Consider the following 14457-nt stretch of genomic DNA (forward strand, 5'->3'; position numbering starts at 1 on the left):
GATAGTAAACAATGTTGTATGATACCAGGGGCGTTTCTAGGATATTTGAAAGAGGGGGCGTAGAAGCAAATCTTTCGGCGAGCGGAGCGAGTCGAAAAAAAAATTGGACCTTTTTTTTTCTAAAAAAAATACGGATCACCCATCGGATGGGGGAATCAGTATAAAAAGAAATCAGAGTATGTGTTTAACTAATGAATATGATAAATTGCCATATTCAATAAAATATTAGCANGATACAAGTAACCGCAGAAATCGAGGCGTGTCACATTGACAGGTCAGTGTCTGTAACTGTTACATTACTCTCACAAATACATTTGTATCTACAATGATAGGTCAGAGTCCTGGACAATCCATTGATTTTATCTCACTAAGTTATTTCAGTTATTCACGAAGATTAGAGGCGTGTCCCATCACGGGTTCTGATAAAGAACAAAGACACAACTGGTCCAACTAGGGTGTAGGTGGAAAGTTATATATAGCGTCACTAGGCGTGACTGTTGACGGTCACCCCGGCACTGCTATTACGTGACGTCACTAGGCGTGACTGTTGACGGTCACCCCGGCACTGCTATTACGTGACGTCACTAGGCGTGACTGTTGAGGGTCATCCCGGCACTGCCGTCACGTGACGTACTAGGCGTGACTGTTGAGGGTCACCCCTGCACTGCTGTCTCCAGCTTTAGACCCATCAAACGCGGTAACAACAGAGCGCCCGGCCGGTCCTGTGGGGGGAAAAAGAGAGAGAAAAAATGCTGAGGGCGCCGTGGAAACTGTTCACCTTTATCAACAAGAATACATGAGTCTACTATACGAGTATCATTTAAGAAATTCATCGTTATCATTTTATTTAAAGTGAACATGAAACACGTTATTTCAGCATACGTAAAAGAATTTATATTTATTTCAAAAAGGGAAAGTCAAGAATTTTAACAACGCCATAATGATAGCAGAAAATGTTACTTATATTTAAAGAATTTGACAATGAGTAAGATAAGAAATGAGATCTATTTTATATGCAATTGTAATAATGATAATGTAGTCCAACTAAGGGGAGATATATTCCAGCCTATGCATTGTAACCCAAACCAAAACAAACATGAAAGGAATGTTTCCTTATTTTTAGTAGGAATTCCAAAACATACTATTATGCCTCCATTTCGTAAGATTAGTTTTGTTTTTAAATGTTTCTTACATATGACCTCTTGTTACACACAATTTTACACGTGTCTGAGTACAAATACAATCTTGGAAATATTGGAAACGGTGCTGACAAAACAATCTACGTATTGTCAAATATATTTACATTTTTCTGGTTATCCAACGTTTAAAGGGGAATAACTCTGTGGTTTTTATTCATATTTGTGCAGGTCATTGAGTTTTATGTTTATATTTAGTGGATATGTCATGTACATAACATTTTGTATATGTGGCTAAAAATATTCAAAACCAATCAAACAAACAAAGATAAAGCACGGCATTTTACAAGTCGAATGTCTGAATCCTCTGTGGGATTTAAACTACATTTTCACATTCAATAAATCGTAGTTAAATTGAACAACCAATATAACAAATCGACATGCGTTGTTTTATCTAATTTAATTATTTTACTTCTGCGGATATGAACAATGATGAGAAAATGCGGACCGCGTTATAACACCACAATGTCACTTAACACAACGTCCCTGTAACAAAATGTCCCTGTAACACAATGTCCCTGTAACACAACGTCCCTGTGACACAACTTCCCTGTAACACAATGCCCCTGACAATGCCCCTGTAACACAATGTCCCTGTAACACAACGTCCCTGTGACACAACTTCCCTGTAACACAATGCCCCTGCAACTCAATGCGCTACACTTGATGCACATATATATTGAAAATTGTTCACACAAACAAAATTGTTTATCAAGTTTAATAACAAATATATAATCATTAGGCTATTATCAATTTCGTACGAGTTTTACCAGGACTATTACGTGTAGCTGTGTGCTGCTGTGTCAATAATTTACACCAAATGCAAGCAGAAAGCATCGTGACTAGCGTAAAAGATAACAATACCTACTCGGCATTACAGCTCAGCCTCCCAGCTGTCGTTAATCAATGAAAACTATTAATACATACAAGTAACATAACATTAGGTCAGTCACTTAACTAAAGAAAAAAAAACACACAAATATATGCAATGAAATATAGATTGATTACTGTTCACAGAATTATTACGGTACTCAACAGGTAAGTAGCTGTTTATTCTTCTTCCGCTGGATCCATGTTTTGGCAATTGTAAAGCTGTTTTCAACCAGAAGCAAACACTTTAATCAAAATAACTTAAAACAAATATTATACTAATAAAACGATCATTAGATGCATTGTTTTGACATTATATCAATACGTGCATTTGACCTTGCACTGCATTGACCTAGCTACAGCTGTGCAGTGTCGGTAGTCACCGGCTCAGTAACCTAAAATAAACATGAAGCCAGATGGAGATATTGACAATGGATTAGTGACACAATCAGCATACCTGGGGTCACCTGGTTCCTCTTTCGCCACAAACTACATTTAAATGCCTCCGTAAATCCCCGCCGGAAGTTCTCGTTGAAGCCTGCGTACAGAATAGGATTGATCGCACTGTTCAGGTAGGCGAAGTACACTGCTATATATTTGATGGTCGGCACATACTTCGAAGTCTGCAACAAACATGGAACATATGGATTAAATTTACCACGTTTTTATATATCAATGTTCTTTGGTATATGTATAAGTCAATCATGCCAAAACCGATCTTTATTTTCGTAAATGAAAAAAAAAAAAATCGTGATATTTCTGATTACGCATTAAAAATTTTGATCTTCAATCTTTTTTTTTTGTGTAAAAGTATTTGATCTAATTTCTCTATCTTGGCCCTGTTCAACAAAGGATTTAACAACGGAAGATCAAACAGATTTCCTCACAATCTTCGTTCGTATTTAAATTTGACAGTTATACATGTCTTGTATTCCAAAAGGAGGCGTGCCAATTAGTTAATTTTATTTGAGGGGCGTTACCATAAAGTTATCTTTGATGTCTATGTAGCGTACTACCAGTACACGACGTTTACGTTACCTTGGTGGTGTGGGACCTAAACACTTCCCAAAGAAGGAAGTACTGCTGCGGCGTCCAGCACAACACGAACACCACCAACACGGCAACCAACATCTTGATTACCTGGACACAACATAACAGGTGAGTATGGATGACAGAGTGATTCATGGAAAGGGAGCCTCTGTGTGATGTACAACACGGCTAACAGGCACCTCTAATCGTTGTATAGCCTTTCATGATTAGCCGACAGAATTGAATAATGACACACTAGTACGCTAAATGTGTATTTCACCTGACTCTGGATGTACGTTAAAGGTAGTGAAATGTAAGTACAGAGAGAGCCAATACACAAGACAACAAAGTGTTGTTAACATGAATTTAGATGCATTAGTGTCTTTTCCGCTTGTTTGACTGGCACAACTATACCTTTTAAAATAGATTCATCCTAAATGAGATCAATACTTCTGTATGTCTAACCGGCTTTTATCAATTGCAAAAGAAAAATCCTTATCTGACTAAAGGACGCATAAATGCAAAATATAGTTAAGAATATTCATATCATTAAAGGAGGACAGCTCCTTAGACAAGCTAAGCTAGGACAAGAGTTTGGAGACTTGTTGGTTATGTAACATGTTAAATATGTTACATCTAAATGCACTTACAGAGCGAAGTTGGGAACTGACCTTTTTGCGCGTCCTGTCCTGTGAAGATGAGGTTGAGCGCAAACTGTTACCAGGCGCCTTCCTCAGCATCAGTTTGAGCGCAATGACGGTGTAAGCGCCAATCATGATGATTACGGGAATCACATACATAACTATGCCCTCGATCGTGTAGTAAATCACCTTCCCTGGTTCGTGCGATATGCATGCCGCGTTCTTATAAAATTTGGGCCAAATTTCGGTACAGAAAACCTCGTCTCTATTCTTGAATTCGTATCTGATGACTTTACGCACGAAGAGTTGCGGTGCTGCGATTGCAGCGGAGACGAGCCACGAAACCGCTATGGACAGTCCCATGACGCACTGTGACATCTTACCCTTCAACGGGAACACTATGGCGAAGAACCGTTCTATTGAAATCACGGTCAGTGTAAGTACACTCGAGGTTACGGCAAAAACTGAAACAAAGCATTTACATCCTCATGAAAAAATAATGATAAATCAAAAAATACATCCTCGTTACACATTATACAAACATTAAGTTAGTGAGAAAAGGAATATGGCTTCGAATCATTTTAAGTTAATTTTTGAGTATTGCTTCTTGTGCTGAAAACGGAGGACGTTTGAGACAACACGTGAAATAGTCTGATTGGGAACTATATGTACCAGCACACAGGGGATAGTCTGGTTGGGACTATATGTACCAGTACACAGGGCATTTTCATTTGAATGAACAACATAATGGTCAAAGTTTTAATTGATACATCCATTTTGAAGTTGCAAAGACTCGAAACATTGTTGGAAAGAAAACACAGTACATTGTACAGTGTAGTAGTTATTTGATCTGATGGATTAAATAATCGATTTCTATACAGAAGATACGTATTGGCATCAATGATATTAAAAGAGCCTATGTGTTATTTTACACATTAAAATTAATTGGTGATACATTCAGTATAAAAGTTAACATATTATGTAATGTACTCATCTCTGTTCAGTTATAATTCTTGCTGTTGGATAGAGTTTAATTAACTAATTGGGCTGGACAAAATATTTCCAACAACATCCAACAGCATGTTCTAGTAGGGGTCGTATACTTTCATAAGCTTTGCTTTATTCTAATTATAACTTAAGCAACGTTGCGTATTTATTCTAGCGTATGCTAGGTCCACAATCCCCATGTACATTCAGTATATAATATATGTTTAAGTAACTCCTAAACGTATATGAGATGATATTTTGTGAAGATAAAATGGCTGTACAGATGGTCTTATTCCTGAAATAACATCGTTGTCTTAATAGGAATGATATTAATGTCCCATTGTTTTGCCCATTCACTTATATTATCTAGATCATAAGCATGGAATTGAACAAATTGATATGGGTTATAGCCAAAAAATAAGATTATCATCATCAGCTACAATGTACTGATGTCGTCAGCAAAACGTTTTACTTGTTATAAGATCAGTAATATTATTTAAATACAAGAAGTATGGACCTGATTGGATTCCTGAAACACTCCTGCATTAAAAAATAAATACGAAAAAAAACCTTAATATTTACTAATTGATGCACATCAGAAAGGTAGGTATGGACCAAAGAAAAAAAAATACTTCCGATTCCTTAGTTACCTCTTTTGAACAGAACAATGCTCAAACAGTATTAAAACTTACTTGTAATACACGCTACAAACATAACCTCTTTCCCTTGTCTAAACTATCGGATGTTTCATGATAGACAGATGTTTTACTCTAGATGGTCCCTGCAGGTAGGGCGTAAGCATTGTACCTGCTGCCCTCATTGCATGATTGTAAGAGGCGAGTAAATTTAGAATGCTATCTTTTCTCTTCTTTCTAAACAACTTTATTCTTTTTAATGTCTCCCTTGGCAATGCCTCACTTTTAGCCTTTAGTTGAGCGTTCGCCCCTGTGAGGAAGGCTTTGGGTTCTGTCCCCTGGCCCAGACATACCAGAGTCTGTAAAAATGGTAGTTTCTACTCCTGCTTAACGCTCAGCAATTTAGGAGTGGGACGACTGGTTCGCCCGTTGTCAGTATAATGTGACCAGGTGGGGTGTCCTACTGGGTGACGACGGGAGTATGTTTCAGTGAGGTAGCACTATCAAGTCGGCATCAGTTCCGCGCTATCACAAGGAGACAAACACGAACATATCGCAGCCTTCCAAAACACACACGCATACACTACACGCATGCATCTTGCACACGGGGGAGGCCGTCCTCAAATGACCATAGCTGTTGATAGGAGGTGAAACAGTACTAAACCAAACCAAACCAAACCTTTTAAATTAACTTATGTAGTTCTAATTGTTACTGATATGTAGGTGTTGTTGTGACTTACCCTGTGTGAAGGTGCTGGCTTTACAGATAAAAGGTCCAAATGGCCAGTTAGCGCTGATCTGGTTCCCGAGATGCACCCACATACAGAAGAGACCCACCATAATGTCGGAGATGGCTAGGTTGAGGATGAGAATGTTGGTGGTAGACCTCATCCGTTTGTTCAGGTATATTATGATTACCACTATGACATTGCCTACCACGTCCACCACGAAGGATAAGGCATAGAAAAGGATCTTGAGGGTTATTTCCCATGTTGGTTTAACAGGAAGAGGTGGCGCGTCCACATACTTCAGCATGGAAAGCAGAAGTGCCGACGGTTGTACGGGATCTCCAGGAACGCATGTTCTATTGGCAATGCCTGCAAAACTCATGTTTAAGTATGGGTCGAATTCCACACTAAACAAAAACGACTGCAGCACTCTGTGATGTCTCTGAAAGAACCGGTGTTTAGTCCAGTACACATTCTGGTCTGGCGTTATTGTCTAATCCATCATTTCTCAGAGATAATCCCTGCAAGAACCACAGAACGATATTATATAGAATCTGGAGCAGTAATGGTGTGATTGTTTCCGGTGGCCAGAGAATTAACGAGTGTCACATGCAAAATGTTGGCGATTTCATCTGTATCTGTCATCAATGATTCATGGTAATTTTCTTAATTGTTATCATCGTTTAATCAAACTGATATAATATCTCAATGTTTATTATCACACAATTACTTTTTTTATTTAATATCAATTTAACAATTAAATGTAAAAACATTACCTACCCTCTCATGTTATACATAGTTCCGGCTGAAGACACGAAGAAGTAGTTCCGGTTACATCAAACACTATCTCAATGTCACGTGCAAGGTCAGATCTTATCTTTGTAAGTACGTCAATAGCAGAGGTGAAACAGGTCTGGAAACTAGACTTGGTGTCTTAAATGTTTAAATACAATACGTACAGACAACTGTGTTCATAAAGATTACGTACTAGCATAAAGTACATCACCTTTGTGTGTTAACGAAGAAGGTAAATATATGATACAGGCTCACGACAAAAGTAAATGATCATATCACAATAAACAGTGAAAGATAACCTCATAATATTCCTGCCTCAAATCATGATGAGTATAAAACAACAATTCAATTTCAATAAATGTATCTCTAAATAAATACATGTGCTTAGTCAGAGTCGATATCAGACATGTTCTCGGAGTTAGCGGTACATTTAGTTTTTAGTCAAAGTGGATATCAGACGTTGATATTTCCTCAGCCATCGGGGATTCTGCTTCATCATTAAACAGATAAAGCGTTCCTTTTAGTTATTTCATTTTTCAAGTAGAAACGTTTTCTTTTTCTGTTTTATATCAAAACTTAAATTTAACTTAACCAAATGACATTTGATGTTTTTTTACCACAACATTGCTTACTCACAAAGTGTGTTGTTAGTAAAGCTTTTCTGAACAAAATGTGCCAGTCTGATAATGCTAAAAATAGTGCATTGATTGTCTAAAAGTAAGCGAGTGTTTTCGTCAGAAATATGTGTTTTAATGTTACTCTGTAAATGAATACAAATGCGTATGGATTCCGAACGACCTGGCGTAATTCATCACCGGAAGTGCATTTTACGTAATACCGACAAATACTATACCAATACCTTAAAACACAACACCATCACTGATATATAGTTCAAACACAACGAAAACTTTCGTGTTATTGATATTTTCTACATTATCAACTATTCTTGCTTGCTAATAATTTACATTTTTGTACATCCTAAAGTACTGAAGTACATAAAAATACTGATATATTCGGAATTATTATATTTAAAACAGAAAAATAGATAAAAAGACAGTCTGTCTTGTAGATAAGTCAATACATCGCCGCATGAAGAAATTGAATCCTTGGACAACGACACACAATTCAGCTGCTGTAGTGATTAGTAAACAGACGAAAACTGTGTAACTGTTTGCTGATAGCGCTTATTGAAAGTTGTACATTGATCTTACTTTTAGTTAGAATGTATGTAGGCGTATCGCCTTCATATTTTGATTAGTCAATATGTATGTAACATATGGCAATTTTGTTTTCATTGGGAAAACTTTTTGAACATCCATTGCTGCGAGACATCCCAGAGGGGTGTATACCAAAACGGATTGTTCAATTCGGTTTTGTATTAATGAGAAAGTAATGCACGGCCATAATAGGCGTGTGAGTAACGTTAACGACACTGAATGTTATTGGCGCTTCCTGCCCCGTAAGTAAAAACACGGGATATTTTAAGCGCTACCTTTGCCGTGTGACATACCTGTCATACCTAAAACATATATACAGGATCAAACGCGACACAGTGTGAACCGGTATAAGACACAGTCAACATGCTGTCAGCTACGCAACAATAGGTACCGAAAGTTCGTAAAATTTGTGCCGGATCAGCGAGTCGTTTAATGAGCAGCCCCTACAGAGGGCGTTATCTACCTACCTTTACCTGAGATAGGTATTTTATGAGATAATTCTTACCTGTGCGGTAGTGGCTCTCCTTAATCTTCTCGCCTTCATGATCATGTATCGCCTTATCAGAGCAGCTCGTCCAAGGCGAGGCGATCTATAATCACGTCGCAGGCCATCTAACTTAATTTTCCTCAATAAACACTGATTGCTGCGGATGACAGTGTTAATCCTTCACCCCCCGGCGGTACGTAATGAGACGTGGTGCGGCGATCTGGTCAATATTTGTTTTTACCTGGGATTGTTCTGATAGGTCACAGGCTTCATCAATTAACTTTGCGTTTCATGGATAATAAGGATAACAAACTATTGTAAAAATAATGTATCTTTGAACGCTACATTAGGTATGTGGTAATAATATCACTTCAACAAAAGGTAACATAGAAGTGTGGTGAAACAGTACAACTACAATCAATAAGATTTTACCTCATCTACTGTAACAGACGAAACTAAGGGGAACCCTTTATATTTCTTCTATTCTGAGCTTCAGTATCAAATGTGCAAGAGGTATCAGAACCGTCTTTTAAATTATTTGTCGCATCAATTTTTCAACGTTTTCGAGAGCCTCTTTTGGTTGTATTTGATTTAATACGTGAAAGATGTTAGTTTTCAGCGAATAAGAATAAATCCGTTTGCAACGATCTGGGAAAGCCGTACTAAAGCAAACAACAAACAATATAAAACCAACAACAGATCCCCGCGGAACACCTGAATTTACATTTTCCACATCATCTGCAACGGTCTACCTTCTGTTCTTTATGAACTATTCAATCAATGATGAACTGTTTACGGTAATTGTCGCTAATCCACATCTCCCTAAACTTAGTCATCAGTCTCCTGTGTTGAACGGTACTAGTATTGGTAGCTCTTTTGACACACTCACCGATAAGGAACACTGTTTATTAGTTCATTGCCAAGGCCGTTTGTTTAAAACTCTAAGCAGCTGAAACAAGCCTCGGGCTATATACAATTGAGAAAACCAGCCCTCGGACTAAGATGTATCTCTTATAACCTCATCGTAGGGGAAGTTCATTACAACCAGCACGAGTTGTATTTCCTTTCTTATGGTACATGTACGTACTTAATTGTGCGTCTTTCCAATCACTGTTCCTGTCTCGAAAGTTCTAAGTTTAGATTCTTTTCCTTTTCCTTTTCAGTACCACTAATGACCATATAGTCCAGTGAAATATTTAATTTGGCATCGACAAACTAAACTCTACATTAGAACTAAACGTTCTGCAAAATATACATGATACTAATGTAATCCCATCCAAGGTAACATTGGCGCATCTCTGTCAGTATGTGTCTGTCAAGTTAAATATAACTTAAGTTAATTTTTCGTGTACTATTATGTTTATGATGTATTTTATACATACATGTTTCTGTTACTTTCTGTGTTCGGTATGCTTGCCATGCGAGATCACTCTCCAAATACGTATGCAATAGGTATGTTTTGTAACCATGTATACCTTAGCATTCTGCCGTTAAGTAAAGAAAAACATACTTTGGCTAAAAGCGAATGTTATCATTAAACGCCTTTCATATGTATTTCATGTATCATTTCGAATGCAAAGAAAAGCATGCCTTCACTGAAAAGTAATTATTACGTATACTTCTGTGTGTGTGCGTGTGTGTGTGTGTGTGTGTGTATGTCTGTCCGCTGTATACTATAAGTATTGTTGCTAATGGTGTAAAATAGATATGCATTATACTTAGTAATAATTGGTAGATTGAATCAGCATTTATGTAAACGCAATCAAGATAACATTGCCGCGGAGTTACCTCCCGTCTCTGTCAGTATGTTGTTTGTGTATCTTATACAGACATGTATATGATACTCTCTGTGTTCTGTATGCTTGTCATGAGAGATTACTCTCCAAATATGTGTGTAATATTACTAATAATACTGAAATGATCACAATATTAGGCGTGTATATGCCAAGTGACAGTAATTTACAGGATTACGATCTATTACTTCAACAACTGCGTGACGCATATGTTTATTATTCGCTGTCTGGAAAAGTGATTCTTTGTGGCGACTTTAATGCAAGGATAAATGAAAACCCTCAATACCCCGTGACAAAACACAAATCTGCAGCACTTAAGAAGGTAATCACGGACCTTAATTTAGTTCAATTAAACTGTCTTAGTAGCTGTCGAGGCTACAGATACACGTTTATTCCCTGTCAGACGATGCTGGACTATATATTTACCGACAAAACTTTTGCCTACAACTCTGCTAATTATTGTGAAATATTCACTACCTCAGGAACAGACATATCGTCAGATCATCTCCCGATCATTTGCACATTTAACGTGCCGATAAAGCGAGATCATTCAAGTACTGGTCTCTAAGTTTAAGTTAAAGTTTTATTTATTCACTCCGACACACTTACGTGTGTAACAAGAGGTCACATACATATAGTAAGTATGATACATGGCGTGTGATGTACACAATTACAACATTGTACATAGCATAGATACATATAGAAGTACACAAATAGTACAGAAATTAAGTTAATATTTTTTCAAGCTTTTCTATGAATTTACAAAGTTTTGTGTAAATTTTTACATTAAATATATTAAACAATCCTTGCATTTTTAATTGACTTGGATAAGTGAAATAATATTTTGGTATATATTTCTCTCTTAGACATTTAACTAAAACACTTTCACATATAAATAAGTAATGAAATTCATCTCCAATGTACAAATTACATAATGTACAGGTTCTTTCTTGACGAGGAATACCTAACCATCTTCCTTTTTCTATGGGTAAATGCATATTGCAAGAACGGAATTTACACATTATTTTCCTATCATTTGTATTAAGTTTAATTAAATATTTTTCTTGTTCAAACTTTGTCTTTAATATTGAATATGTTTGTCCTCTAGAGGAGTTAAGAATATTATCAAACCATTTCTGTATAAATTGATCCTTCAGTCTACTTTTCACAAGCCTCTTAATTTCGTCTTTTGAAAAAGAACATGTAGATTGATAGTACCACACATAGTTCAGGCCAGTTTGAGAAAAAATATCTTTAACATATGCGAGCCATTTAAATAACATAGTTCCATTTTCATGTAATGTATACATAAGCTTATAAATAGTACTTGATAACTTACTAGAGGTAATCAACTTATGCCAGAATACTATTATTCTACATTTAATTTCGATGTCTAGTGGGTATCTTCCAAGCTCACCATAAACAATGAAATTTGGTGTACTTTTTCTTACATTTAGTATATATTTACAAAATTGAAGATGGATTTTTTCTATAATATTTGTGTTTTCAAAACCCCATATTTCTGATGAATAGAGAAGAACTGGCATAATTAATGAATCAAATATCTTCAATTGTAGATCAACTGGTAAAGATATGTTTCTCAATTTCTTATAGACAGCAAACACTGATTTCTGTGCTTGTTCAACAATTTTTTTCCTTGCTTTAAAGAAGCTACAACTAAAATTAAAGAATAATCCTAGATAGGTATACCCTTCCAGTATTTCTAATTCTACGTTACATAATGTAAAATGGGGAGTTCTTGCACATTTTCTTTTTGAAAAGATGACAATTTTAGTTTTTCCTGAATTGATAGTTAACTTCCAAGTATTACAGTATTGTTCAAATTCATTTAAAGCTAACTGTAAACCATCTGGTGTTTCTGAAAACAGGACAGTATCATCGGCATATAAGATAATGAATAGTTTGAGATACACTCCAATGTTATCAATACATAATTTGTCTATTGTTTGAAGACAATTTACATTTTTTTCAACAAGATAAGTTTCTAAATCATTTAAATAAATTGCAAACAAAAATGGCGATAAATTTTCGCCCTGTTTTAAACCGATCTCACAATTGAACAAATCCGACTGTTCACATCCATTTTTAACACATGATTTGGTTTTATCATATAGCTTATAAATAATATTGAAAATTTTTCCAGTAATGTTGCTTTTTTGGAGCTTTTTCCACAGACCAACTCTCCATACAGAATCGAACGCCTTACTAAAATCGATGAACGTACAATAAAGTTTTTTTCCTAATGAAAAATATATTGAGATTAAAGAATACAATACAAACATGTTATCGGTTGTAGAATGACCCTTTCTAAACCCAGCTTGTGCACTGCTTATCAGGTCAAATTCGTCAGAAATTTTATTTAAACGATTATTAATAACCGAAGTGAAAACTTTGCCAAGGCACGAGACTAAAGTGATCGCTCTATAATTATCCGGATCTTTTGGATCGCCTTTGTTTTTATATACTGGTTTTATAATACCGATCTTCCACACATCTGGTATAGACGCAGTATTCAGAATAAGGTTAAATATTTTTTGATAAATTGGTAAAAATACATCCATTGTACTTTTTAGATATTCATTTAGGATTTGATCTATACCAGAGGCTTTACTATTCTTCAAATTGATTAAAGAAAATTTAATTTCATCAGTGGTAATTTCACCATTCAGATAATCATCAAAAATACTATTATCAGGATTTTCCAGCTCAAAATCGTCATCATCATAAACAGACTTGTTCAGATCCTTAAAGTATTCATATAATTCAGTAATACATATATCAGCATTACCTTTCTTTACAGATCCGTCACATTTATTCAAAATATTCCAGAATTTTTTTGAATCCATTCTAGCAGTATTTCTTAACTCGCTTGACAATTTCTCCTGATAATTTCTGTAATTTTTATTCAATGTTTTTCTATAAACTTTACTAGCTCTATTGAGATTAGTTTTATTTATAGGATTATTTACTTTGTGAAATAAGGCCTTGGCTTTATTAAATTCAACTCTGTTTAAGTGGCATTCCCTATTAAACCAAGGTTTATTATCACATCTCAACCTCCGTTTCCTGTAAGCATTGTTACTACCAAAAACCTGCTTAGCAGAGCCTTTGAACAATTCACTAATTGAGTTTACAATGTCATTAATTTCGTTATTGGTTACATTGTCGTGTTGTTTATTTAATAATTCATTTAATTTATCATTAATTCTATGGAGATTACCTCTTTCATCATCTAGTATATGTTTTACAAAATCTTGTTCTTTACAGGATTTCCACTTTGTATATCGATTTTCATGACATTCGGTATTATATATACATTCATCAGTTAATTTACAAAGGCTAAATACAAGTCTACAGTGGACATCTGATATGAGTGGGTCAAAAACTTTGATTTCAAAATCTGTTGTATACCGAAACATATCTGACGACAGCAATAGATAATCTATAACGCTGACATCACTACATGTAGTTTTACCTATTTGTGCATCATTTCCAATCCGACCATTGGCAATATACATATTATTTTGCTTGCAGAAGTCAAGCAATTTATTGCCATAATTATTAACTTTAGCTTTACATTGACTAGCCCTTCGCAGAGGAACATTATATAATTTCAACTTTTCAATATCATAGAGATATGAGTATAGCTCATCATTTTCATCTAAGTTTAATGAACGAATGAAGTTATCATCTGGTTCTACAAAATCATCTCTAACTTGGGTTTTAGCATTAAAATCTCCGACTATGGCGACTTTGTTACCATGATGGGATAATTCTATCATCTCCCTTTCAATTTCATTGAACGCTTCCGGGGATGCATACTTAGTATTTTCGGGAGGTATATAAACACATCCCAGTAGAAAATCTAGATCAGAGTTCACAACGTGTTTTGAAAAATTTACCCACAATACATATTCTGATAAAGTTTTAGGAAAAGTCAACATCGACTTGAGAGTTTTCTTAAAAATAATTACTATACCACCAGATTTTTTATATGCATTAGTTCTACATTTAGCAAAATATTCATAGTCAGGCGGTAGTTGTAAATGATCCAGATT

General features: G+C 35.6%; 1 protein-coding gene across 3 annotated transcripts; it reads right to left on the reverse strand.

Annotated features, from left to right (window-relative positions):
* Window positions 1-238: 238 nt before the first annotated feature.
* On the reverse strand, window positions 239-9819 carry LOC110453024 (trissin receptor-like). Of its 3 annotated transcripts, XM_021501835.1 has the most exons (8): window positions 8604-9819; window positions 6867-7019; window positions 6099-6607; window positions 3767-4200; window positions 3105-3206; window positions 2524-2689; window positions 2065-2089; window positions 239-722 (listed from the first exon to the last, which is right to left on the reverse strand). In XM_021501835.1, the coding sequence occupies exons 3-8, from the start codon at window positions 6466-6468 to the stop codon at window positions 689-691; spliced, it is 1131 nt and encodes a 376-aa protein (XP_021357510.1). In that variant the 5' UTR covers window positions 6469-6607; window positions 6867-7019; window positions 8604-9819; the 3' UTR covers window positions 239-688. The 3 variants fall into 3 exon arrangements, with proteins under 3 accessions (XP_021357510.1, XP_021357508.1, XP_021357509.1); XM_021501833.1 differs by lacking the exon at window positions 2065-2089 and having other exon boundaries at window positions 8604-9817; XM_021501834.1 differs by lacking the exons at window positions 2065-2089; window positions 6867-7019 and having other exon boundaries at window positions 8604-9817.
* Between the last annotated feature and the right edge of the window lie 4638 nt (window positions 9820-14457).

The sequence above is a fragment of the Mizuhopecten yessoensis genome, unplaced genomic scaffold (genome assembly GCF_002113885.1).
Source record: "Mizuhopecten yessoensis strain PY_sf001 unplaced genomic scaffold, ASM211388v2 scaffold7059, whole genome shotgun sequence".
In the NCBI taxonomy this organism is placed as follows: domain Eukaryota; kingdom Metazoa; phylum Mollusca; class Bivalvia; order Pectinida; family Pectinidae; genus Mizuhopecten; species Mizuhopecten yessoensis.